Source organism: Carassius gibelio, chromosome A19 (assembly GCF_023724105.1).
Source record: "Carassius gibelio isolate Cgi1373 ecotype wild population from Czech Republic chromosome A19, carGib1.2-hapl.c, whole genome shotgun sequence".
Taxonomy (NCBI): Eukaryota; Metazoa; Chordata; class Actinopteri; order Cypriniformes; family Cyprinidae; genus Carassius; species Carassius gibelio.
In genome coordinates this window covers 17,744,919-17,770,672 of record NC_068389.1, presented here as the reverse complement: position 1 = coordinate 17,770,672, position 25,754 = coordinate 17,744,919, and the positions used below count along the sequence as shown (strand labels likewise).

The 25,754-nt window shown below is 38.8% G+C and overlaps 5 protein-coding genes across 5 annotated transcripts; 1 reads left to right on the top strand and 4 right to left on the bottom strand.

Annotated features, from left to right (window-relative positions):
• The first annotated feature begins 1,172 nt into the window (after positions 1–1,172).
• LOC127934868 (kelch-like protein 31) lies at positions 1,173–8,931 on the top strand. Its single transcript, XM_052532396.1, has 6 exons — positions 1,173–1,340; positions 5,138–5,739; positions 6,064–6,410; positions 6,631–6,930; positions 7,211–7,386; positions 7,659–8,931. Exons 2-6 carry the CDS (start codon positions 5,325–5,327, stop codon positions 8,413–8,415), a joined length of 1,995 nt encoding a protein of 664 aa, XP_052388356.1. The 5' UTR covers positions 1,173–1,340; positions 5,138–5,324; the 3' UTR covers positions 8,416–8,931.
• Positions 8,932–9,641: 710 nt separating this feature from the next.
• Positions 9,642–12,613, bottom strand: LOC127934872 (60S ribosomal protein L11). Its single transcript, XM_052532402.1, has 6 exons — positions 12,484–12,613; positions 11,792–11,942; positions 11,549–11,655; positions 11,296–11,427; positions 10,151–10,261; positions 9,642–9,728 (listed from the first exon to the last, which is right to left on the bottom strand). The coding sequence occupies exons 1-6, from the start codon at positions 12,487–12,489 to the stop codon at positions 9,699–9,701; spliced, it is 537 nt and encodes a 178-aa protein (XP_052388362.1). The 5' UTR covers positions 12,490–12,613; the 3' UTR covers positions 9,642–9,698.
• Positions 12,614–13,040: 427 nt separating this feature from the next.
• Positions 13,041–15,437, bottom strand: LOC127934967 (cyclic GMP-AMP synthase). The gene is made up of 6 exons (XM_052532558.1): positions 15,383–15,437; positions 15,195–15,280; positions 14,525–14,550; positions 13,641–13,722; positions 13,603–13,607; positions 13,041–13,553 (listed from the first exon to the last, which is right to left on the bottom strand). Exons 1-6 carry the CDS (start codon positions 15,435–15,437, stop codon positions 13,052–13,054), a joined length of 756 nt encoding a protein of 251 aa, XP_052388518.1. The 3' UTR covers positions 13,041–13,051.
• Positions 15,438–15,668: 231 nt separating this feature from the next.
• LOC127934966 (elongation factor 1-alpha-like) lies at positions 15,669–17,203 on the bottom strand. Its single transcript, XM_052532557.1, has 4 exons — positions 17,024–17,203; positions 16,594–16,917; positions 16,498–16,501; positions 15,669–15,949 (listed from the first exon to the last, which is right to left on the bottom strand). Exons 1-4 carry the CDS (start codon positions 17,201–17,203, stop codon positions 15,684–15,686), a joined length of 774 nt encoding a protein of 257 aa, XP_052388517.1. The 3' UTR covers positions 15,669–15,683.
• A 1,599-nt stretch (positions 17,204–18,802) lies between these two features.
• LOC127935901 (elongation factor 1-alpha) lies at positions 18,803–22,048 on the bottom strand. Its single transcript, XM_052534119.1, has 8 exons — positions 21,881–22,048; positions 21,131–21,287; positions 20,596–20,775; positions 20,209–20,505; positions 19,953–20,103; positions 19,629–19,885; positions 19,300–19,534; positions 18,803–19,223 (listed from the first exon to the last, which is right to left on the bottom strand). The coding sequence occupies exons 2-8, from the start codon at positions 21,272–21,274 to the stop codon at positions 19,099–19,101; spliced, it is 1,389 nt and encodes a 462-aa protein (XP_052390079.1). The 5' UTR covers positions 21,275–21,287; positions 21,881–22,048; the 3' UTR covers positions 18,803–19,098.
• Between the last annotated feature and the right edge of the window lie 3,706 nt (positions 22,049–25,754).

The following is a 25,754-nucleotide window of genomic DNA, read 5'->3' as shown; positions in this document are numbered from 1 at the left end:
TTTTGAAAGGCCAAACAATGTAGTTTTGCTCTCACAATGAAACACACAACTTCTCTATGACATGGTGCCGGCAGCAACAGAGAGTATAAAAGCTACACCTTCTTTCTTTGTATGAACATTTTGGTAGCGTTATGCAAATATTCCCACACAGTGACGTAGACATGTGGGGGCGTTTTAAAACTACATTTTAGGAGGGCGTGGATAAATCTTAGCTATATCTCTTTGGATTTGAGACTTTAGTCTTTGCAACTTGACAGATCTTTTTTATGCACAAGGAGCTTGTAACACTCCAAAGGGAAAGGAAAATTTTTTAATCGCATCATATTTGACCCATTTAAAATGATCATTTACTAGATGGCGTCGGTGTCACAGTTCAAACACTCTACTATTTTAGATAAACAGTTGAGTTTTACCTTTTTTGAATCCATTCAGCACATCTTCTGGTCTGGCGTTAGCACTTTAGCTGTAGCTTAGCATAGATCATTGGATCTTAATAGACCATTAGCATCTCGCTCACTAAAGAGTTTCGGTATTTTTCCTATTTAAAACTTCTGTAGTTACATCATGTACTAATACCGACAGAAAATGAAAAGTTGTGATTTTCTAGGGTGATATGGGGGAACTATTAGTAGGAACTCTTATTCCGGCGTAATAATCAAGGAACGTTGCTGCCATACTATGGGTGCAGCAGGCACAGTGATATTACGCTGCACCTAAAAATAGGCTACCACTGCAAGTTAGCTGGGGACAATTTTCAGGCGGGATATTAAACCCAGTCTATGATTAAGAAAATAAAAAAAGAGAAAATCACTCACTGATCTTAACTAAATTACTGTTGTTTTAAGTAGATATGTATAAGTAAATATAGATAGTTTAAGTAGTTTTATTTATATAGTGTAGACTATGTAATTTTACATTTGATCATTCTGTTTTTGTACTTTAAAAAAAACATTGTTTAATTTGTATCTTTATTTTATTTTATTTATTGATTTGTGCTATTTACATGATTTCAAACAGTGCTCAAGGTTGGTGTTAGAAGGACAAGCTGGATATGGACAGTGTGTTTTGTTTTTGTTTTGTTTGGGGGGGGGGGGCTGGATGGCTGTATATAGATAAAGATATGTAGGTGGGGCTGAGTATTGCAGACCCGTGGTTGGTTCTTCTTTTCCACTAACTCCTGCTGCCAACAGAGCTCTGACAGACAGACAGACAGACATTCGGTGAGAGACAGATTACCAAGGAAAGAAAGAAAACAGTGTGGATTCAAGAACTAAAAGAAAGCGAATGAAAGAACAAGCAAGGACAAAGAAGAAGAGCTGGAAGAGAGCTATAAAATAAAGGTAAACATTCTGACTTTGCTTCTTCTTTGTTTTGGTCAATGCATTAGGACATAATAATACTTATACATTAAAATGAACTGATATTAATATTTTAAAAGCAACAGAACATTACTTACACTTCCAATGTATGAATTAGATTCCCCATCTCCTTATTTAGAATGTAAAGCTTTCAGGACTTAGTTTAACCTCTTAAAACCCTGCGGCCTCATATGAGGACATTATATTGTAGTGAATTTCTCTGAGACTGTACATGCACAGTTTTAAGTCTGGATGTCCTGTACAAAGCATATTCTGTACTTTTCAGAGATACTAAATGATTGGATGTTTCACCATGACCACTTCCTCTCTTTGGTCTTCAAATAAGTCTGAAATTGATTTAGTGACACTCTTATGGAAATATGATAATATTTTGTAATTATCATTCAAATCTGTCTAATTTTTAAATTATGTGTCATAAATCAACATCTCGTGAAAACGTTATGGGGTTTCAATGCAAAATATGACTTTCTGTTACAAAACAGGATGTTGATTTCACACGTCCTCATATGAGGACACTGGGACTGAAAGCATGTTTATTACGCATTTTGGGAGACGTAACAAATGAATAGGGAAAGAAATTATATTCTATGAAATATTATATATTATTATGAAAATCTTGTCAAGTGTTACTCCCATTATTACACTTCTTTTTTCATTACGTTGCCCCAAATACACATTAATATGCAAATTAGATTTAGTTCATAGATACATTATATATAATGAGAAAACCCATTTAAGTTTGTTTTACAAACATTTTGCAGAAAGTAAAATTGTATATTGAATCATTCTGTTATAACACAATTGACAATCATCTTTACAAAAAGTCTGGTAAAAAAAAAATAGACATAGACATGAAATATCTTTTTTTAAGATAGTTTTTAATGCTCTAAACAATGTAAAGTCATTGAAAAAACTTTTTTTCTGGTCATAAGAGGATACATTTTAATCATGTGATACATTTACTTCATATAGCCATGTTTCAATTGGTATGAATTTAATGGAAACTAAACATCACTTTGGTTGTACATCCCTGACATTTCACAGATGCAGACTTTCTTATCAAAGGCATCCCACTGTGGTGTGGACTAAATTTAACCAACCCAGTCAGAGTCAAAACCAGAGAATAACATGAAGGTTGTTTCTCACTCTATAAATAACAAGCAGAGCCATTAGTTTGTTGAAGGTTGGCACGCAAATACTTTAGTCGGACTTTCCACAACACTACATCTAAGGCTGAAGAAAGACAGCCAAGCCTTCAGCTTTTAGGACTGATAACAGCTGCTTCTGTCCCATCTCCTGTTACCCTCTCATTCTCTCTTATTATCTTTCTCTGTATAGAAATGACCTTGTCCCCCTGTTTTCCTCTCACCCTGTGTTGTGAAATCTTCTTTACAGCATCAGATAACCTATAATTTTTCAATTAACCTGAAAGGAACTCCAGATGACTTTCATTGAGCTATCTGGGTCAGATGACCATCACTGAAACTTTCATCAAACTACTGCAAACCCCCTTCGAGCATTTTCCTCTCTGTGCTCTAAATAGCTGCAAATGTGCTGTGGTTTTACGTGTGCATGTCAAAGCCCATGCAGGGTCAGCAGCTGCCGTAGGGTAATTTAAGAGGTGACGTTGGTGTTATTGCTTTATGACTGACATTATGTTGCAACACTCCTGAAATCATTTTAACGTCTGCAGAAAACTATGGATCCGATCCAAATGATAGTGTCAAAAAATCATGGCAGGCAACATATGATTTGGATATCTAATTTATCATCAAGAAAGAAATATAGCTCATATTAAGACATAATGCACCAAGTTTTATAATTCTCAGATATTTATGTTCTGTGTTCCTTCAAATCTTGGAAAATCTTGCCATATTTTAGGGTCCAACTAGGAATAAAAGTATTCTGACTGGGAAAAAACACAACTGTGAAGATGGAACTTAATACTGAAAGGTTTGCACAATATACTTTTAAAAATAAAATAAAAAGACACAATAAAAAGGCTTTTTTTTTTGTAGAAAAAGGTTATTTTTTGTAACGCTTTAGCCTTAGCAAGAACAAAAGTATGCCATTTAAAGAAAATTACACTTTTCTCTCTCATTTCCATCACAGAATGTTATTATTATGTTATTATATCTATTTATATAATCTAAAATCATTGTTGCCTTTTGCTGTCATAAACATTTTCTTTCCTAACATTCAGGCTTTTAAGCATGGTATTGTCCAACATGTACATTTAAATCATATCCTCCTGAGAACCATAAAATAAAAGTTTTGTGAATTTTTTATGTAATTACATTGGTTGGAACATAAGAAACAAATGAAAAAAAAAAAAAGAAATGTAAAAAATTATTATTATTTTTTTTAGCATGCATAAAGATATTTTATTCACATTTTATTTTATGTCCTTTGTAGGGGATGCCAGGACGAAGTTATTAATAATAATAATAATAAAATAAAAAATAGACATGAAAAGGTATGAACAGGCAAAAACAAAAAATTTTGTTTTTCATTCACCAATTATTTTTTTAACCAAACTTTGTAAAAAAACTAAAACAAAAGGTGTTTATCAACGGTTATGAAAGGTATAACAGAATGATTTGATATACTATTTTATTTATTTCCATTTTATTAAATGTGTATATATACTGGATCTAAGTTGAATATTAATGTGTTCTTGGCAACATTTTCAGAAGAATATCTCATATTTCATAGGTATATTGATCCATAATTTCTTACCAACTTCTGTTTCCCCAAAATGCCTGATTGAACACCTGTTGATAACACTCAAGCAGCAGCCCTTTGTATCTATGTCATTGGTGAAAAAGGTTGTCGTGGTAAATGGGTGGATTCACGTTGCACCACGACTGAGTCATATCATGCGTTTCCCTTGGATGAAAACAACTGCATCTAATTTTGAGAACACTGATAAACCTTTGTGTTGTGGCGCAGACTGGAGGTTTTTAGGTGAGATGGGGTGAGAGAGGGGGCAGGAAGGGAATGATGCCAGTGTCAGGGTAATTTAAGCAGCACAGCCCCCACTATTCTTTAGTATATTTTTAGAAGAGATGTAAGGACATCTGTTAACCACAGTTCAGTCATGCTTGTTTATTTGTTTATGAGGAGGTCTGCTTTGATCTGGTTTTGCAAGCTTATCAAGCCAATCTCCTATCTGAGTCTGAAACCATACAAATGTTCAATGAGATGATTACAAACAACCTAAAATAATACTTAATATGCTGCAATCTGTAATAAGCTTGTAATAGTTGTATATTTATATAGTATATTTAACAATAACAACTGCCAAATGGGAGGAGATTACTGATATAAGAATAAACACAATCTCTACTACATGCCGAATCCTGTAATAAGAGTCAGATGTAATGCAAATGTACATTACATTCAACATTAAATGTAACAAAACTGCATATAGTGTCCTGTAAGGATATTACAATGCGTGTATATCAACAGAGAGACTATGAAATATACTTTTTTTAAATCCCTTAAATCTGGAATACAAAAATATGTGTGTTACTTGCAAACTAACTTGATTATAACAAATTATAACCATGGCTATATTTTTGGAAACTCCCCTACGAGACAACATGCACATTTCAATCAGCCTTATATCGTCCTTTTGTAAAAAAAAAAAAAAAAAAAAAAAGTGAGATGAGATCAAGTGTAAACCTATCTATGCTGACCATGATTTGATATTTATTGAACTCATACCTACTGTATGTTTATCTGTTTCTTTTCAGGTGGTGCGCGCTGACGAGGATCACACTCCTCCACTGTTAGTTTGCAAGTGTAGTGCGTCTGTCTGTCCATATAGTATCTTGGTAAATCTGTGCTTTTGTGATTCAAAATCAGCCTGTCAGTAAAAACCTTCAAAGAAACACAAATAAACTGATAAAAAGCTATCATCTAACCAGCCTACCCATCACAATGGCTCCCAAGAAGAAGTCACCACGGCCTAAGAAGTCCATTTCTGAACCAACAACTGTTGAGAGTGAAGTGGTTGTCCCAGAGCCTGGTATTAAGAAGCTTGAGCTTCCTTTTAATGTTGAGCAGCTAAACCGGCTCAATGGGGTGCCCCTGCCACCTCCTGTGATTAAAGCTGGGGAGAAAGGTTTTGGCCTGGGCAGTGAGCTCACCCGCCCCCTGCATGGATCTGCTCTGCTGGAGGAGCTGAGCCGCATGAGACAGGAACGATTCCTCACTGACATGGAAATAGCCTGCAAAACCAAGGCATTCGATGTTCACAAGCTAGTAATTTCCTCAGTCAGCCAGTATCTTCGTGAAGTCCTGGCCAAGGACCCTGGACTCAAACGACTGGAACTCCCTACCCTCTCACCTCTCGGTAAGCCTTAAGAGATATTACCTTGCACTGAGGTTTTCACTTGTGCGGCTGGAGACCCACTGTCCTGCAGAGTGTAGCTCCAACTCTCATCAAACATGCATGAATTCAAGCATTCAGGACAATTCTGGTGCTGATCAGGTTAGAACTAAAATTTGTAGGATAGTATGTCTCCAGGAGCAGGGTTGAAGACAACTAACCTAGCTTCATTTCTTAAAGTTCACCCAATCTTTTGAGTGACCCAAGCAACTGGAATCATGTCTGAAGTTATGGTTAAGCCATAAATATTAAAACACCATTACATATATGCATTATATTTTCCCCCAGGACTTGCCAATGTGATTACCTTTGCTTACCTGGGCCGTGTGCACATGTCCCTATACACCATTGGCTGCACTGTGTCTGCAGCCAGCACCCTGCAAATCCCTCATCTTCTCCAGATGTGCATGGACTTTCTGATGGCTGAGCTGAATGCGCACACTTGTGTGTACGTGTGGAATATTGGTGCTGCATATGGCCTGATGCCTGTCCAAGAAGCCGCCCGGCGCTACATTCTAGAGAATTTTGCTCAGTTTGCTGAGACAACCCAATTCAACCAACTCACCCTGGAGCAGATCACATCTTTCCTCCAAGATGACAACCTAGCTCTTCCTTCGGAGGTCACTACCTTTCAGGTCAGTGTAAGGAAAAAGAATGGAAGGGCAAGAGGAGTAAAGGTTTCGCAAAAGCTTAGCAAGTCCTATTTATGCAGTGACCCAAACGCTAAATACACAGCACATACTGTAAAAAAGAGCTAGAGTCGTGAGAAGGTTATAAATATGTACACAATTTATAAAGTAGACTGAATTAGATACTAAATGTAGATAACTCACTTGAACTTTTCTTGGAACCTAGATTGCAATGAAGTGGTTAGACTTTGACCCAAGGAGGCAAGAACATGCTGCAGAACTGCTGTCTCATGTGCGCTTTGAGACCATCCCTGCCAATGAGCTGGTTAGTGAGATCCAGCCAGTGGCACGTATGATGCTAGATCCTCGGTGTCATCGTCTTCTGGTGGATGCCATGAACTACCATTTGCTACCCTACCAGCAGAACACATTGCAGTCACGACACACAAAGGTCCGCGGAAGCCAGAATACTCTTCTAACCATTGGGGGTCGTCCTTCACTAACTGAGCGTGCCCTAAGTCGAGAGGTACGTATTGAAGAAATGTACAACCTCTGGACAAAGTCCATAACATGTAATACTCTTGATTTATGGCTGGAGAAGCACCTTTCAGCAGAGTTTACCTCTGTCCTGCTCCAACACACCAGCCTGAATGTTTCTAATATGGTATAATTAGGGTTAGAGTCAAACATTGTGTGTACGAATGCGGTCCTCCAGGAGTAGGACAAAACTCCCTGCTCTGTCTGCATAAGGAAATATATTTTTGATTTTCTTTTGATTGCTCACTTGCCTGTTTTACTGTACAAAGGTTCTTTGGAGAGATCCACGAGAGGGAACGGCTACGTGGCGTCATCTTACCCAGCTGCCTGCAAAGAGTTTCAACCAATGCGTGGCAGTGATGGATGGATTCCTGTATGTGGCAGGAGGAGAAGATCAAAATGATGCCCGAAACCAGGCTAAACATGCTGTTGGCACACTTAGCAGGTATAACAAATAATTTAGTCATCTCTAGACCCTATTAATCAGGTTGCAACTGGGGTGGTTAAATCTTACTCCTGGAGTCCCACTTTCCAGTAGAGGCTAGTCCCAAACCTAATTAAACACAACTTAACTAGCTTATCAAGGGCTTCAAAATTATCAGGTGGCTCCAGGCATTTTGTCACTCTGCAGGAATGTAGCCTTCCAAGAATAGGATTGGATACCCCTAGTCTAAAATTGTATACACAGACTTGACTTTAATACCTTCTGATCCTCAGATACGATCCTCGCTTCAACACTTGGCTGCATCTTACCAGCATGCGCCAACGACGTACCCACTTCAGTTTGGTGGCCACTGGTGGACGGCTCTATGCCATTGGTGGTCGCAACACTGATGGCCTCTTGGCCACCACTGAGAGCTACCAGCCCTCTACCAACACTTGGCAACTCCGTACGCCAATGGATATGCCACGATGCTGCCATGCTAGTGCCGTCCTACCATCGGGAGACATCTTGGTGACTGGTGGGTATGTTAACTGTGCTTACTCTCGCTCTGTCATTTGTTATAGCATTGACAATGACACTTGGAGCGAGCAGGGAGAGTTGGAAACACCACGTGGCTGGCACTGTTCTGCAACAGTAGGTGACAAGGTGTACGTGGTAGGAGGTAGCCAACTTGGTCCCGGTGGAGTCCGCATTGATGTGATGACCATGGAGGTCTTCAACCCTGAGAGCAAGGAGTGGACCAGAGCTGCCACCCTGCCCCTGGGAGTGAGCACAGCTGGTATGTCTCCACTGGGAGATCATCTGTACCTGCTAGGAGGATGGAATGAAGCAGAGAAACGTTACAAGTCAGCAGTCCAACGCTATGACCCAGGCACTGACAGCTGGTCAACAGTGGAAGACCTGCCGGAACCAATTGTGGGGGTGTCCTGCTGTGCCCTTCCCTTGCCCCCACGTCACACATCCCGCAGACACCGGAACACACCTTCCCATGAAGATCAGAGCAGTGTGACACAGCATAACACTGCATGAGAAAGAAAAGCTGGGAAAAACAAAGAGCAAGAAAGAAACAGGGTGAAAGAAGTGATTGTTGGGTATAGAAAAAAAAGAGAGTGAGAGAGAGAGTTGTATAGGTGAAATGGAAATGTAAAGAGTAGAATGTAAAAAGAACAACAACATGAAGGGAAAAGCACAGATGTCTTTGTTTTTAAGTCTTGTTCTTAAACTCCAAAGATGCATTAGGTATACAGGGAGTTAAAATACAAGGTACTTCCTAGGGCCCATATAATGAATGTGAAAGGTACATTTCACAAGAGAGTCTGCAGTGCAAGAAATTTAGAGAGGTATTTTTAGAAATTGAGCCAGTTTTATTGAAAATACCATTTTTGGATTATCTAATTTAGTCGCACTGAATTAAGTAATATGAGTTTATTTATTGTTTTGCTTTTTAAATCAAGTTTATCGATTTTCTCTCAACCAAACCCAATAACTACAAAAGTTGTTCAGGCGTACTTGAATTTCTTATATGCAAAAAGGTGCAATGCAAAAGTCAATACCACCCTCAGACACACAAGTAGGCACCAAACTACTGACATTGCCCACCAAAGCATGTGCAGAATACCACTTATTAACCAACATTTTTAGACTAGTAATGAAAAATAAATAAAAACCATGCTTACCATATTTCCTGTTGAACCCTTTTATGTATTTTCGTTATATTAAAGGGTCTTAAATTGCCTGTGTAGAGGTCAAAGCACCTCTAAACCGTATAAAACAAAACCTTCTTAAAAGAACCAGTAAAAATACCCAACAAAATATCAACAATTTAATAAATAGCCAAATGGAAATAAACGCATTAAATGAAAATTGTAGCAGGTTAGACCCTGGATTGAAGTGTTGTCTGGTAATAGATATCTGGGATTTCACTGAATAAAACCTGTTAAAAATAAATGAAATTGTTTTTCTTTGCAACATTCACTGCAACAATCACAAACCAGCCCTCAACAGTGAGAGAAAGGATTTAGACCCACCACACAAGTCTCTAGAATTAAAGAGGTCAAACCCAATGGCTATTAAGAAGTGATAAACTTCCTAAAATGTGTACCACCTACATAACTACAGTTGACATTTCAGTTTTAAAGTGCAAACAAGTCATTTCATATACTTCATTGATTTATTCACATGCAACACTAATACAAACTATGTTAAGTGAGCAACGCCAGTGTTGTACTTCAACAAATAAAGACACATGGACAGCATCACATTTGGGCTTTTCTTTTATTTGTTTTTAACAAATTGGGGGAAAAGGTGGTCCTTTACTTGCCAGGGAGGATGATGCCATCATACTGAAAGACAAACAAAGTAAGTGTAAGTAAATTCATGAATATTAAAAACAAGTACAATATCCACTCAACTACACTGTTTACAGAAACATTTTAACTGCCTTGGAAAACACTTTAAAACAAGATTCACCTATATTACAGTTGCCCCAGTTTAACAACAGTACAATTTATCAGTTTAGATGGTACTCTAAAGACAAAAAAATAGCATGTCTCAATATTAAAGCTACCAGTGCAAAAAGGGCAAATCATCCTGGCAAATTAATGTGGTCTAACAAAATCAGTTTTAAAATGTAAAAAGATGACTAGTACACAGTGTAAGGCAGCCAATAAGGTCACCAGCTGTGCTAGCTACGTTTTCATACATTTATTTGAACATAAGACTGCTTGGGAATGGAATCAACGTAAAGTATCAGCAATTTAAACACCTTCTGTTGGAACCAGCGCATTGACTCCTCTTTGCAGATACGGTGCTTGGCGCCGATGCGGCCCTGCTTCCTCTTCTTGTCAGCAATGCTGAAACCAGGTCTGCAAAGAACCTATAGTAAACAGATTTGGACTGGTTATTCATAATTGCCAAAAATAACCATGAAATTAAAAGACGTGATCGCTTTCATATTTACTGCACTACCACCCATTCACATTAGTAATATTGGTTTTAATATGGATAGTTCCAGAATGTATTATTGGCTGAGCTACTTTTGAAGCCACAGTAAAATACTCCATGTATATATTCACCTGTGAGCTTATTACATTAGTATTGCTATACAACTGCATCTGTGTGTTGCTCGAGAACTGTTCTGCTACACACCGGTGAAGAACTATATGGACCCTTTTTACAGATTGTGATAATTTAATGGTCATCGCAAATCCTGTAAAGTTTTTCATTTTAAAAAGGACTGCATGTACATTTATAACACTTTGATTTATATTACCTTTGTATCAAATCACAAAAAACTAGTTATCACTGCTGTAAGAGTGTTTCTAATTCATGTAATTAGCGTGCAGGTAAATTTGACATTGTTTTCTCCTCTGACTGCCATTATCCCCATCTCTCTCTTTTATATATATTTTATATCCAAGTTGTGGAGTTATTCTTTTGCTATCGGAGCAAATGGAATCACAATTTTTTTTCAATTTAGTCTCCAATCCACCACCATTTAAGTTTACCCAACTATGACGACTTCCGCTGCTGAGAAACCTGGAAATGTGAAAGGATGTGACGGGAGGATTATTAATCAATTTACTACATTTGCTTTACTGTTTTTAGTACTCTGCTCCATGTTAGTTGTTCTTAAATCAATGTACCCAATGGCTTCTTGAGGTTTTCATTAACTTTTGGTTTCAGACAGCCTAAAACAAAAAATGAATCCTAAAAATTAAACCACCTACAGTAGAATTGGTATTTTGGTTTTAAAATGGATATTCATAAAGCACATGTAGTGGCAGAATAACATACATAAATCAAACTAAACCTACTTAATCCACAGGAAATGTATAAATAAGATTCAGCAGCTGTAATGTAAATGTATGCATAAATGTGACTCTTTTGGAACAATAAAATTCAACTCACCACATAAAAGTCCAAGCCGTAGATTCCAATGCTTGGGTCATACTTGATGCCCAAATCAATGTGTTCCTGGATACCAAAGCCGAAGTTTCCGGTGTCTGAGAAATTGTTTTTTCTCAACTCGTACTCGCGCACCTGCACAAAATAAAAATAACTTTAAAAGAACCCACTATGGACAATGAGTGAAATACAGCCCTGGCTAATTTTAGAACGCCAAATACCAAGCAGTCTATTGCCATAAATGCATTCCTTTTACCTTCAGTCCCTTCTCCAGGATTTCCTCAGCCTTGGCTCCACGAACAGTACAGTGGACTGCAATTTTCTCATTTCTACGGATACCAAAGGATCGCACAGTGTAGCGGGCTGGTGGAAGACATTTTCACTTAATGCATGACACAACTTCACTAACACCAACAAAGTTAAAATCCACGGTCATGAGATGTAGCAGAGTGCAATCATTTCCAACCACTAGCAAGAAAAAGAAAAAAGATCCACCTACCCTTGGAGAAGACAGGAGTCTGGCCAGTCAGCTGTTCCAGCACCTTAGCAGCACGGGTCAGTCTGTCCCCGCTCTCCCCCACACAGATGTTCAGGCACAGCTTGCGGATGCGCAGCTCCCTCATGGGGTTCTCCTTCTTCTCACCCTGGTCCTGTATAACGACATACAGCCCAACAATTAGTTGTCAGGAAAAAGGTGTCTTTTCAAATCTCGCCAGCTCGCTCAACTTCGTGCTAAAACTTTACCAAAATAAAACTACAGGTCTTAAAAATGAGGTGCTGGACAAGAGAATATTACATATGGCCCCGGAATGGAAATGAACATGCCCGCACACATCCACCATTTCAGACACCACTAGTATGGAAATATAAGCCACAAACTATCAATATTGAATACTAACGTTACATACAACGGAGCTGCCGTTTATTCATCCGGTACATGTAGTATTGGAAGCACATTAGTAACTTTAAGCTAGTCAATGACGTGCCGTCTCGGCTCTACAGCACACTATTTAGCTAACACCGATATCTACCGCATCATACCATTCTGGCAACAAATACTGTCCTAATTCTGTATTTCACAGCAACAGGGACTCATTAAGGTGTGCTTCACGTAATTATTGCATGCATACAAGGAGATGTTTGTTGATTTTAATGATAGTCCTTCGTGGTGAAAGCTTCTGCTCTACTCACCGCCATGTTTGATCACTTAGAAGAGGACGATATACTTCCGGCGCAGAGCATTTATGCAGCGGGTTGAGTCCTCAGAACTACACTGCCCAGCATGCTTTGCGCTGAGGGACGAAAAATTACGTACAAAAAAATTACGGTTCCGGTAACTTTTAAAGACTACAAAATTGGAGTCGAGGACAGAAAATAAGTCAGCAAGTTGGTTAAGGGGAAATAGTTTTCAGTAATTGGAGAGAAAATATAAATAAAATAAATAAAATTTTTATTAACCGACTGGTAATTGGAAATTATTATTTAAATCAACATTGTTCATAATAAGGAAACATTAAACAGAATTATGTAATCCAGCAGAGACTGTTCAGCATATGTTATTACATACATGTTATTACATTACGTTTTTACTAGGGAAAGAGAAGAGTTTAACAGCAATCAATTTCACTCTATCAAATCCAATGAACTCTGCCCTGGGACAGTCAAAAAATGCAGAGTTAAATACTTAAATGAACAAACATTAAATATATTTTTAAATAATATTGTATCACACAGTGATTACCTTTCCATATTGGGAAATTCATGTTTGAAATACACATTTGATTCCTACACACAGAATAACAACCAGTAAGCATACATATACATGCTTAAAAGAACTGTCATAAGCAACAATGCTGTCTGTGCCACTGATTGGGTGAATCACAGCATCAGTGACAGGAACAAGAGCAGAGGTAGAACTTGGTACCTTCAAAACAGGGAGTGCCAGTTCTCTTTGCTCCCTCAAAGCATTAGTCAGAAATACAAGAGCTCTCTTGGGAAATGCAAGTGGGGAGAAAAGGTTATGTTCTCGAACAAAGAAGTGGGGTAGTGAACCATTTAGAGCACATCGCTCAAAGTATCCAAAGAGCTTCATGAAGGAGACAGAGAGCTGGCCTGGAGACCAAAGGGTATCTTGCACTCTGTCTGAAAGGAACATAGAAGAAGTCTGCTTTCCCATGGTAGGAACACGAGGCTCAAGCTCTTTAGGATACTGCTGCTTCAGCCCCTCAATCAGACATTTCAGAAGCCACATGCAAAGTTTCCTAAGAAAGGAGAGAAAAGGTTAGGTGCATCATGACATTATTCTATAACACAACCTACTATAAACATAAGTGTTTGTTCATACCGACATTATTGAAATGACTCTCACAACACGTCTTTTTATTTCCATGAAACTGCATCAGTTCTTTTTCAGTGTGAGAATGTAAGACACTATTAGATTATTGCTCTCAGTATTATCATTCAAACTTTTTACCTTCACCATCTCATAATAGCTGCCACTGGTGAGAACTGAGACCTCCCTGAAGAAGGGCTGATCATCATTCTTCACTATCTCAAGCTTATGCAGCCGTAGATCTAAACCTCTCTGTCTGATCAAGTGGTCCAGCTCAACTTTATGATAACAGAACAAGTGTAAGTATAATGCTTTTCTATAGATACAATACAATCAATAATAAAGAGCAGTTAAGTCTTCCTCATTACTTGATCTCCTTTGACTTTCCATAATAAAGCTGTGAAAACCCCAAGGTCGGATATACAGTGTTTGGTCCTCCGTTGTGACACTCAATCCAGCCTTAAATTTGAATGCGGTATAAAAGCAAATGAATTATGTATAGAAATGTGCTAGATGTGCTTGTTTCTCATGGATAAAATAATAATATGTAAAAATAATAGATAGTTATTTATTAGCAACTCTGTGTTCATTTTCAACCCATACTGATATCATTATTGTTTTACAGAGAATTGTGTAACGCTTGAGAGCTTGATGGTGATCATACACTTAAAGTGTAAGAAATAGAAAATCAAAGAAATTATAAAATGCTAAAAACAGTCAGAACAGGCATCAGGAATGTTTGATGTATTTATGTGTAGTTTGTAACAAGAACAGAAAAATTACAAAGCACTTAATAAAACTTACAGACAGTTAAAGCTAGTGAACTTCATTATACAGTAAAACCAAAATGTATCAATCTAAATTTTCACAAGCGTACTGTATGCATCAATCCAGACTTACCCAGTTCCTGGTCTGAAGAATATGATCTTTTAACACATAGATACATCACAAGTGGATATTGATTCTAAACTCATCTTCACCACATCAGACAATCTTTCACTTCACAATAAAAGGTTCAGGTTGTGATTGTGTTTCAGTGATGTAAAACCAAAACTTAAGGAACAGCTCTCTGCCTGATGTTTACCTGCTTCATTCTCGTGTGACAGCAGGTGTCACAGATGTGCTGTATCAGCTGAAAGCACTGTCTTCTTGTACAAAGCCCTTAGCCTTTTGTAATGTGCTGAAAAAAGTATATATTGTTAACCCTTAGTGGGTTTTAAAAGCATCTTTCTATGGATGGCAAACAGTTTAAATGAATCATTTTATTTATCATGTTCAAAAATAATGTATTCATGAAAGCACCCATTCATAATGCCTTGACTTTGAAATGAAAGAATAATGGCACAGACTGAATGATCATTGTTTATTTTTATAACAAGGTGTTCAGAAATACATGGTCGACTCCTTTCCTTCTGAAACTTTTACGGTGGGTTTTTATCAACATAAGCCAGTCCTTTAACACCGTGCTCAGGATCTGAGACATTGCAGAGTATGATGTCAGCGAGGATTGCTGGGTGTCTGACGGGACGATTCATTTGGTTTTGGCAGCCTTCTGAGCAGACTTGGTCACCTTGCCAGCAGTGGAGACTTTCTTTTCAACGGCCTTGATGACACCAACAGCAACAGTCTGCCTCATGTCACGCACAGCAAAACGACCTGAAAGTTATTAGTGGGATGGCAGAGAGTTCAAATTAAAGCAGAACATTTAATTAATGTTGCGTACATAATGTAAATGGCAACATAAATGATGATACTTACCCAGAGGTGGGTACTGAGAGAAGCTCTCCACACACATGGGCTTGCCAGGGACCATAAGAATAATGGCAGCATCTCCAGATTTGAGAGCCTTGGGGTTGTCCTCAAGCTTCTTGCCAGAACGACGGTCGATCTTCTCCTTGAGCTCAGCAAACTTGCAGGCGATGTGAGCAGTGTGGCAGTCCAGCACTGGGGCATAGCCCTGAGAGATCTGACCAGGGTGGTTCAGGATGATGACCTAGAGAGAAAGAGGGGTACAAGATGAAGTACCAGATATTACGAAGATCGTGAAGATAACATTCTCTTATTTATATCTAACCTGAGCTGTGAAGTTTGCAGCCTCCATAGGGGGGTCGTTCTTGCTGTCTCCAGCCACGTTTCCACGGCGGATGTCCTTGACAGACACGTTCTTAACGTTGAAGCCAACGTTGTCTCCGGGGAGAGCCTCAGCAAGAGACTCATGGTGCATCTCCACAGACTTGACCTCAGTGGTCACGTTGGCAAAGGTCACAACCATACCAGCCTTCAGAGTTCCAGTCTCAACACGTCCAACAGGCACAGTTCCAATACCTGAGAGAAACACACAGAGGATGTTTGAGTGACAAATGCCATAACATCTATGGTTTCTCGTTAGGTTGGAAGCTGTATTGTTATTGTTAAAAACTAAAAAAGTAAAACTAAAAGTAAACACTTTCATTAAGTGAAATGAACTGAGAAACTAAATTTATTTTTCATTACTCCCAAACGAACAAAAAAAAACTAAACAGTCTGCAAATTCATTTTACATTGAGATGCATGATATACTTTAACATTTTAAGCTTTTAAAAACTGTCTGCATTAAACATGAAAATGCTGTGTTATGATTTACAGGATAAGGATTAAACATAATATTTTTTTTTATATTGTTTAAAAAATGACCGTGGAGTTTTAAGGTTTTATTCATTCACACAACTTTATAAGGTCTAGAAACCACATTTTCTCATATTTGCAGGTATCCATAGTTCTTAAAAAAGAAAAAAGGTGGCATTGCTTATGTAGCTTTTTCATGCTTGTTTTGTCATATTTTAAGTCATCTTGATGCCTCTTGGACTTTTTCTTAGGCCCTGCTTGAGAATCACTGCTCTAGATAGCAATAACATTAGACTGAACTGAGAAAATTAAAGCATTTTTTACTTATACCAGTTGCTGCATTAACTATGGCAGCCCTAAAATACTAAAACGGATGTAAGGCAGATGCTGACATTTGAGCTGGGCTCCAGCATGTTGTCCCCATGCCATCCAGAAATTGGGACGAAGGCCACAGTGGCAGGGTTGTAGCCGATCTTCTTGATGTAAGCATTGACTTCCTTGGTGATTTCCTCAAAACGAGCCTGGCTGTAAGGGGGCTCGGTGGAGTCCATCTTGTTGACTCCAACAATAAGCTGTTTGACTCCCAGGGTGTAGGCAAGCAGGGCGTGTTCACGGGTCTGTCCGTTCTTAGAGATACCAGCCTCAAACTCACCAACTCCAGCAGCCACAATCAGCACAGCACAGTCAGCCTGTGAAGAGTAATGAATAAAATCATGACATTTAAATGTAAACAATAATAATGCAACAACAAAATCATTACGTACAGTAACCTGTGATAGATTTGAGCACTCCTACCTGGGAAGTACCAGTGATCATGTTCTTGATGAAGTCTCTGTGCCCGGGGGCATCAATGATGGTGACGTAGTACTTGCTGGTCTCAAATTTCCAGAGGGAAATATCAATGGTGATACCACGCTCACGCTCAGCCTTCAGTTTGTCCAACATCCAGGCATACTTGAAGGAGCCCTTGCCCATCTTGATGCAGAGAAATAATCCAGAGCATATTTGAGATTTTTGGGAGACAAAAATGGACAAAATGAAAACATATAAAAGATAGTAAAATAGAAATAGCTTATATTAGAGTTTAACATGTTTTCAAACATAACATCTATAAGTGATGCATTAATGATACTGTTTTAATCCTCATAGTTCTCCACATTTCAGAAATGATTATTCTAATAAAAAAATGAAGTCATTTATGTTAAATTTGGGCATTTAGAACTGTAGATGTCGCGCGCACGGTGTTTAAAAAGATACGCCCAGAATATACTTGTCATCGATCGAGATAACGTCATCGCAAGTCACCCAAGCTGTCGTGACATACCTCAGCGGCTTCTTTCTCAAACTTCTCGATGGTTCTCTTATCGATGCCTCCACATTTGTAGATGAGATGTCCGGTGGTGGTGGACTTGCCAGAATCCACGTGGCCGATAACCACGATGTTAATATGAATCTTTTCCTTGCCTATATTGTAAATTTACTGTGGAAAGACATTGCTGGATTTAGTTTCGCCTGCATTAACATTTTCTGGATGTTTAAACATACATTATTAGTGATCAGTGAGTTCCCGCGATAAATTCACAATGCGACAGCATATGCAGTAAGACCGAATCAAGCAGTCTCGCGCTTGCGCCGTACAACACAAGGAGCGCACGTGCCATTCAGGATAACCTCTGCATGAATGCGCAGCATTGCTCGTGTTGCCATGTCCACCAGTTATAAGAATTTATATACATTATATAACCGAACTAGATTATATAGTCGCGTTTTGTGTGTGTGTGGGGGGCGGGGGTTGTGGTGGTTGCAAATGTATGGTTCAGACCAATAATTTGTGATTAACAATTAATAGCAGTGGTTTAAATTCTCACGTAGTTTAAGACTAATATCGTTTCCATAATCGGTTGTCGGTTATTAAAATTAATTAGCTAAAAACCGTTATTACTTAAAACACATGGATTAATTCTTCCCCCCAGTCCTTACTTGCGAGATCTGGCAACAACCAGCCCTCCCGGTTCACTTAGTGTCCTCCATGTTGAAGGACTGGAATGACAGTAACAGCAATGTTCTCTGCCAAATTACTTCTCTACATCGTCACTGAAAACAGCGTAACTTTATTGCAAAAAAAAAAAAAAAAAAACCTGTTCTGATCAACCTAGCATGAAGATATGCATATGAAAAGTTTGACCACCTTGTGACTTGAAGCATTTGTGCCCTCAACACAGCCAAGCAACTCTAGGGTTTGTGAAAAGTAATCAAATCTTACCTTACAAGAACTAAGTCCCAAGCCCAAAGGAGACTGGAGAAAAAGGAACGGGGTTCACTCCCCCTCTATATTTATACAGGGGTGGGATATGAAAAACTAGACCACATAGATACAGTTCAGCTGAGAGGTACTATTGGTAGCTTTACAGAGCAGTTAAAATTTGCGATTGGAGGACATCAGTAATGTGGGCACACTGTAGAAGAAAACCAGCTGCAGCATGTGTTAAAAACAGCTGCAAGGACCATGACAACTCAGTTGCATATCCCAATTAACCACACAGTTCTCCCATTGATGACAAGACAAAGCAAAAGTTCAATTTTTAATACTTTTTATTAGTTTCTTATTCAGCAGCTTCTTTCCAAATTTTACTGTGGAAACAGGTGCAGTTCTAAACCATTAACACAAATTTAATAACTGAAAGAGGCACTATCAGTCAATAAGTGGAGCCACACTTAAATCCAAGTTGGTTTCCTTTCCTGCGAAAATTTTTTCGATGGGTTTTAATCAGCATTAGCCAGTCCTTAAGTAGAGTGCCCAGGTTTAGAGAAATTCCACGAGGTTGGGAAGAACGTACCACAACCTTTGGAACAGTGTGATGAAGGGAATTTCACTTGGTCTTGGCAGCCTTCTGTGCGGACTTCGTGACCTTGCCAGAACCACCAACTTTCTTCTCAACGCTCTTGATGACACCAACAGCTACGGTCTGCCTCATGTCACGAACAGCAAAGCGACCTGTGGATGGAGAATGATTAGTACCAAAATTTAAATTTCAGTTAACTGAACATAAGCGGTAATATGACCAACTTACCAAGAGGGGGGTAGGTAGAGAAGCTCTCCACACACATGGGCTTGCCAGGGATCATTTCAACAATGGCAGCATCTCCAGATTTGAGAGCCTTGGGGTTGTCCTCAAGCTTCTTGCCAGAACGACGATCAATCTTCTCCTTCAGCTCAGCAAACTTGCAGGCGATGTGAGCAGTGTGGCAGTCCAGCACTGGGGCATAGCCCTGAGAGATCTGACCAGGGTGGTTCAGGATGATGACCTAGAGAGACAACACCATTTATATAGGCATTAACACAGTTAACAATGGAATTCAAGTGATTTAGTTGCCAAGGCAATGGGGGAGGGGGTCTAACCTGAGCGTTGAAGCTGCCGGCCTCCATAGGGGGGTCGTTCTTGCTGTCTCCAGCCACGTTACCACGGCGGATGTCCTTGACAGACACGTTCTTAACGTTGAAGCCAACGTTGTCACCAGGAGTGGCCTCAGCAAGAGATTCATGGTGCATCTCAACAGACTTCACCTCAGTGGTCAAGTTGGCAGGGGCAAAGGTCACAACCATACCAGGCTTGAGGACGCCAGTCTCCACACGGCCCACGGGCACAGTTCCAATACCTGAGATGAGAAGTGTTAAAAACCAATCCAAGTGTTTTGACTGCTGAACTTTACAAGTTATACCAACCTCCAATTTTGTAGACATCCTGAAGTGGCAGACGGAGGGGCTTGTCAGTGGGACGGCTAGGGGGCAAAATGGCATCCAGGGCATCAAGAAGAGTGACACCACTTGCATTACCCTCCTTGCGCTCAATCTTCCATCCCTTGAACCAGCCCATCTAGAAAGACAAATTGTAAATTCAGGTGTGAAGAAATGCACTGAAAGGGTGGTTCCCCTTATGGAACTTATTTTTCATTGTTGCTGCAAAGTTGCATAAACCTACATTTGAGCTGGCCTCCAGCATGTTGTCCCCATGCCATCCAGAAATTGGGACGAAGGCAACACTGGCAGGGTTGTAGCCGATCTTCTTGATGTAAGCACTGACTTCCTTGGTGATTTCCTCAAAACGAGCCTGGCTGTAAGGGGGCTCGGTGGAGTCCATCTTGTTGACTCCAACAATAAGCTGTTTGACTCCCAGGGTGAAAGCCAGGAGGGCATGCTCGCGGGTCTGTCCGTTCTTCGAGATACCAGCCTCAAACTCACCAACACCACCGGCAACAATCAGCACGGCACAGTCAGCCTGGGGAGGAATAGAAGCCATTGTTAAACCTCAACCTACTACAACATACTAACAAGGACATGGTTCTTTGTGAATGGATCATAGGCATACCTGAGAAGTACCAGTGATCATGTTCTTGATGAAGTCTCTGTGCCCAGGGGCATCAATGATGGTGACGTAGTATTTGCTGGTCTCAAATTTCCAGAGAGCAATGTCGATAGTGATACCACGTTCACGCTCAGCCTTCAGTTTGTCCAACACCCAGGCATACTTGAAGGAGCCCTTGCCCATCTGTTTTGAAAAAAAAAAAAAAAAAAAAGAATTAAGTCAAACATTAATAAAAGGCTGCATTTAATCAATTTGTTAAATATAATCCAAGCTTTAATAACACAAGTTGTTTATTTGGAAACAAAACCGCCTGAATCACTTAATTGGTCCAGCGCACATGCTGCACGGCCTACTAGCCGCCATTACAGAATCTGCAGCGTCAGGGAGACTCGTTTAGCTCCGCCCACGCCCACACCCAGCCGGCTTGAGCCGAGGAACGCGTGCTACCGCCGCCATTTTGGCTCTTTTTAAGCCGAGCTGTGCCGCAATCAATTCACAGAAATTCACGATTCAACCAGCACATGAGTTAAACCCTTACCTCGGCAGCTTCCTTCTCGAACTTCTCGATGGTTCTCTTGTCGATTCCACCGCATTTGTAGATCAAATGGCCGGTGGTGGTGGACTTTCCGGAGTCGACGTGGCCAATAACCACGATGTTGATGTGGGTCTTTTCCTTTCCCATGATTGATCGGTTTCTGTATAAAAAAAATATAGAAAATTAAAGTTTAGAGATGCATCCGTACGGAACTTCCATTAAAAGAATGAAGCGGGGATTTCGTGTAAAGTTACAGATGGCCCCGAGGTTGACCCGGCCTAGTCCACGAGAAGACAACTGCGACACGTGTTTCTTTACAGTAGCGCGGGATTAAGTTACAGGCAAAAATCTGAATGTCTCAAATGAATACACATGGACGCAGACATCGACATCTGGCTCTCGAATCAGTGATAACAGTTGCTGGATGCGAGAATGTGCGGAAGGCTTTCGATAGGCCCGAGACTGCCAAGTCTTTCAGTGCCTTTGTTCTCTTCCCGGTTCCCATTCTCTGATAGATGAACGCACATGGAAACGATGTTAAAATAAGCTACCCCAATATACTATTAATTAAAAATAAACCACAATTACAAAATATTGATATCTACTGAAGAAGCCATAGTAAAGAGCACGCGGAGTAACGACAAAAAAAAAGACAACAGTCAAAAGCGTGGAAAATTTACCAAAAGTGCATAAAATACAACAACGGAATAAAAGGAAAAAGAAAACAAGGCCTAACCAACAGCGAAAACTCACCAAGATCGAAAGATCACTCCTCAGAAGCTGCTGCTCCCCTTTGCCAGGTAACAGAAAGAGGAAGAAAAACGGTTTGGTTGGAGAATTTATACAAGGGGAGGAGGAGAGACTGGGCTGCACCCCCCGCTTCCTCTCTCTCCCTGACCGACCCGCAAATCACACACAATTGACTCAAATTCTCCCCGCCTCGACAAACTGCGTCACTACTTTACTGAGCATCTTACTAAATTAAATGTTTTTACAAATATTTGAGATATGTTACAATGAACAAAATGGGGAAATATATGACAGATTATATACTTCGTATTACCAGTTACCAAATCTACAAACGAGTACAAATAATAATTGTTAACGTTAATGTCAATGTATAGATCTAGTCTTTCCATTTTAAATTTGCATTGTCATAAGATGCTTACCACAGTTTACATTTTTGGTCTCATATGGGGAATGACGGCATAACTATAAAACTGAACCTGCATTATACATCACTGATTGGATTTGTCTTAAAATTGAATCACTTCATCACATTTACTTCTTAAACTAGTTCACATTTATTTTTCTAGTTTTGGTCAAAAGAGCTGTGATGTTTTATTTTATGAAACATGGGTTTAGTGTGTAAAACATGCATAGTTAAATATATATATATAATCTTTGTGCTTGTTCCTACAATTATGACCTAAGTTTCAGAAGCATGTGAAGAAATGTGAAATGTATTTAATTTTACGAAATAATGAAATGAAACCAACCAGTTTCCCACCCCAAAGACAGTGTGATCAGCACAGCCTGAATGCAAATTACAGTCAAGCACAAAGTTGATAAGGCCACTCAGGCCCTTTGTCTCAGATGCATCTCCACCCAGTGGTTTATCTATTCAGATTCAAACTCAATCAGATAGGACTGTTTGCAGAATTGTGAGATTTAAGCCCATGTGAGGCAGCAAAACTTTTGTCATTTTCCTTAGTTTGTAAAGATTTCATACATTCAGAGTTCTTTGTTTTTAAGAGTGTAGGGATTCTTCAATTTCTTTTAATACCTTACAGGCCTATAGTAGCATCTCCAATGCCTTACATTCCTCATAGCCTTATTTCAAAGAGCTGGCATCACCGCTGAACTTCAACTCTCTCTTCCTCTAGAGTCTAGAGTAACAGATGCTTGGTCTACAGCTGCTACTTTCAGTCAAGAGCAACAGCACAGATACACACACAGTCGGGGGACATATACCGTCACAATCAGAGTGAAATGGGGTCTAAAAGTCAGGGACCTCATTAAAAATTTTGGGGAAAAATGGTTATAAATAAAGTTTTATGGTTTAAAAAATTCCTACCAACCCTTTAAAATTCTGCAACTATTTAAGACTCTACTAAAAACATGTGGCATTGATCCTTAAGCTCTTTGTATGGATAGTCTGATGTTCTTTCTTTTACTCCTGTAAAAAATGCTCTTTGACTCATTCTCAAATCATGCTAGAGAACATGATTATCCAGTTTTACACAAACTTGTGGATTTCATGCAGCTCAAAAGTGCTCCTGTCATAAAAGCAAAATGGGGACACAACAGTTCTAATTTATATATAAGTGACCCTAGTCCACAAAACCAGTCTTAAGTCGCCTGGATATATTTTTAGCAATAACCAAAAAAACATTCTGTGGGTCAAAATCCTAATAAACCATACATCAATGGAAGGCTTATTTTATTCAGCTTTGAGATAATGTACAAAAGTCTCAATGTTCATGTGGTAAAAGTTAATGTGGGAAAAGTTTAGTGGGTTCAGGGGGGCAATGGAATTTAATATCATTTGTCTCCACAAAAAAAAAAAAAAAAAAATCAATAACACATTGTGCACTGCATACATTTAATTAATTAATTAAACAGTCCTGATGTGTTCATAACATGGAATTTTATATTAATGTTAAATATATATCAAAATTTTTTGTTTTATTTCAATTTTGCAATTTTGTTTCAGTACTGCTTAGTATACCAGGCTTTGCAATAGCTGTGAGTATATCATTTTGAAATAAGAAATATAATGAAATATAAAACAGAAAAGCTAGTTAGTCCAGTCAACGTGATGCTTGGGAAACAACTAATCTACATGATGATTAAGTCAACCCAAAGCTACAGAATAAGCAAATAATCAAACAAATGAAAAGTGTCTTCGATTATTATCATGATCTTCTTTAACAGTAATCCTAGAAAATGAAGTAAACAGAATTATGCAGTAAGCAACCAGTCATATGACTGATAAAAAGAAATGCCACAGCATTTGAGAAAAAAAAAAAACACTGGCACATGATTGCAATAGGAATTGTGCTGATTCCCACATTTCTTTCTTATTTTCTTCACACAAACACTAAGTATGTATATTACTATTCACAGCACAGCTATCTAAAGCCCCACCCCAACATACAAACTCAACATGTCATGCCCTGTTTTAAACCTGTTTTAAACCTGTTAAATATACTTTGATTACTCTTGGTCTGGTCTAGTCTGGCCTTTTTGGTTCATGTAGCAGCAAAATGCTAATAAGCTTAATATCTATTTGTCCAGATAAACTGCCATTTGGTTTCTAACCGAGACACTCAACAAGTGTGGGGGAGGGCATGGGGAATGTGTGCCATGAATCAGCGTCAGTGCCTGGCATGAGATCAGTGTTGAGTCATGCAAGGGAAGGAAAGGCCTGAACTTTTCCCTCAAGCCTCAAAAAACACAGAGCAGGCCTCAATGCAAGACATCTTTTGTATTTTGGTTTGCTCTTGAAATTTGGTATTGCAGCAAAAGTGGTATTTTGACTGATCTAAAGTCATTCTGGACCAAAATATCTGCTAAATGAACATGCAAAAAGTATTTTTATGATAGCAATGCTGTGCACCTTTGTAAGTGCCTAAATTGTTTAAAGAATCCTTGGAATTTTTAGCTTTAAATCATATCTGAAATATTGTACTCTAGTAAAAAAATTCTAGTGAAATGATATTGCATTCAATAAAGGATTTTGAACCTAAAATAACCTTAATTATTAGACCAACTTAAGGGGTTCTTATAACAAAGAAAAACGATCAAATTTAAATGTAGACCCCCCCCCCCCCACAAGGCAACAAACTCTTGCAAATCCCCTCCATGTGTTATGCAGTTTTGAGCTGTAATGCAAATGGAGGGGGGAGAGGGAAACAAACATCTGCATGTGTGAGAAACCCATGGGTCTGTCCTCAGACCTTTGGTGAGAATGCAAATGTCCAGGAATGAGAGAAGTGATTTGTATTCAGTTCACAACTGCTGAGAAAGATGTTGCATTATAGTCATTTATATATATTTATTTATTTATTTATATATATATATATATATATATATATATATATATATATATATATATATATATATATATATATATATATATATATATACACACACACACACACACACACACACACACACATATATATAGATATTTTTTTTCACATATAAGCTCGACTAGGTCTTTCAAACAGGAAAGCAAAATATGACTCATCTACAGTATTATTAAACAATATATGACAGGGCAGGATCAAGTTCATGGAGCAAATACTTTGCACCTTTGAACAGCCTGTAAAACTGTAACACACAAAAAAATGTAATTTTATGACTCTACCAGTTTTATTTGTCTCCTCCTGGTATACCGGACTGTAGTTGTGTTCATTTACACACACAACAATGACACGAAGCAAAGTGTGCATTTACAATGTCATGATAGGAATGATTCAAGTATATTATTCGCTGTCTTGTTGATAAAATCGATATATCACGTCAAACTTAGCACTATATTAATTACACAAAAGGTTAAAACGCACAGCAAGGTTAAATCACAATATTCACGCTTACATCTATTTCACACATGTAAATA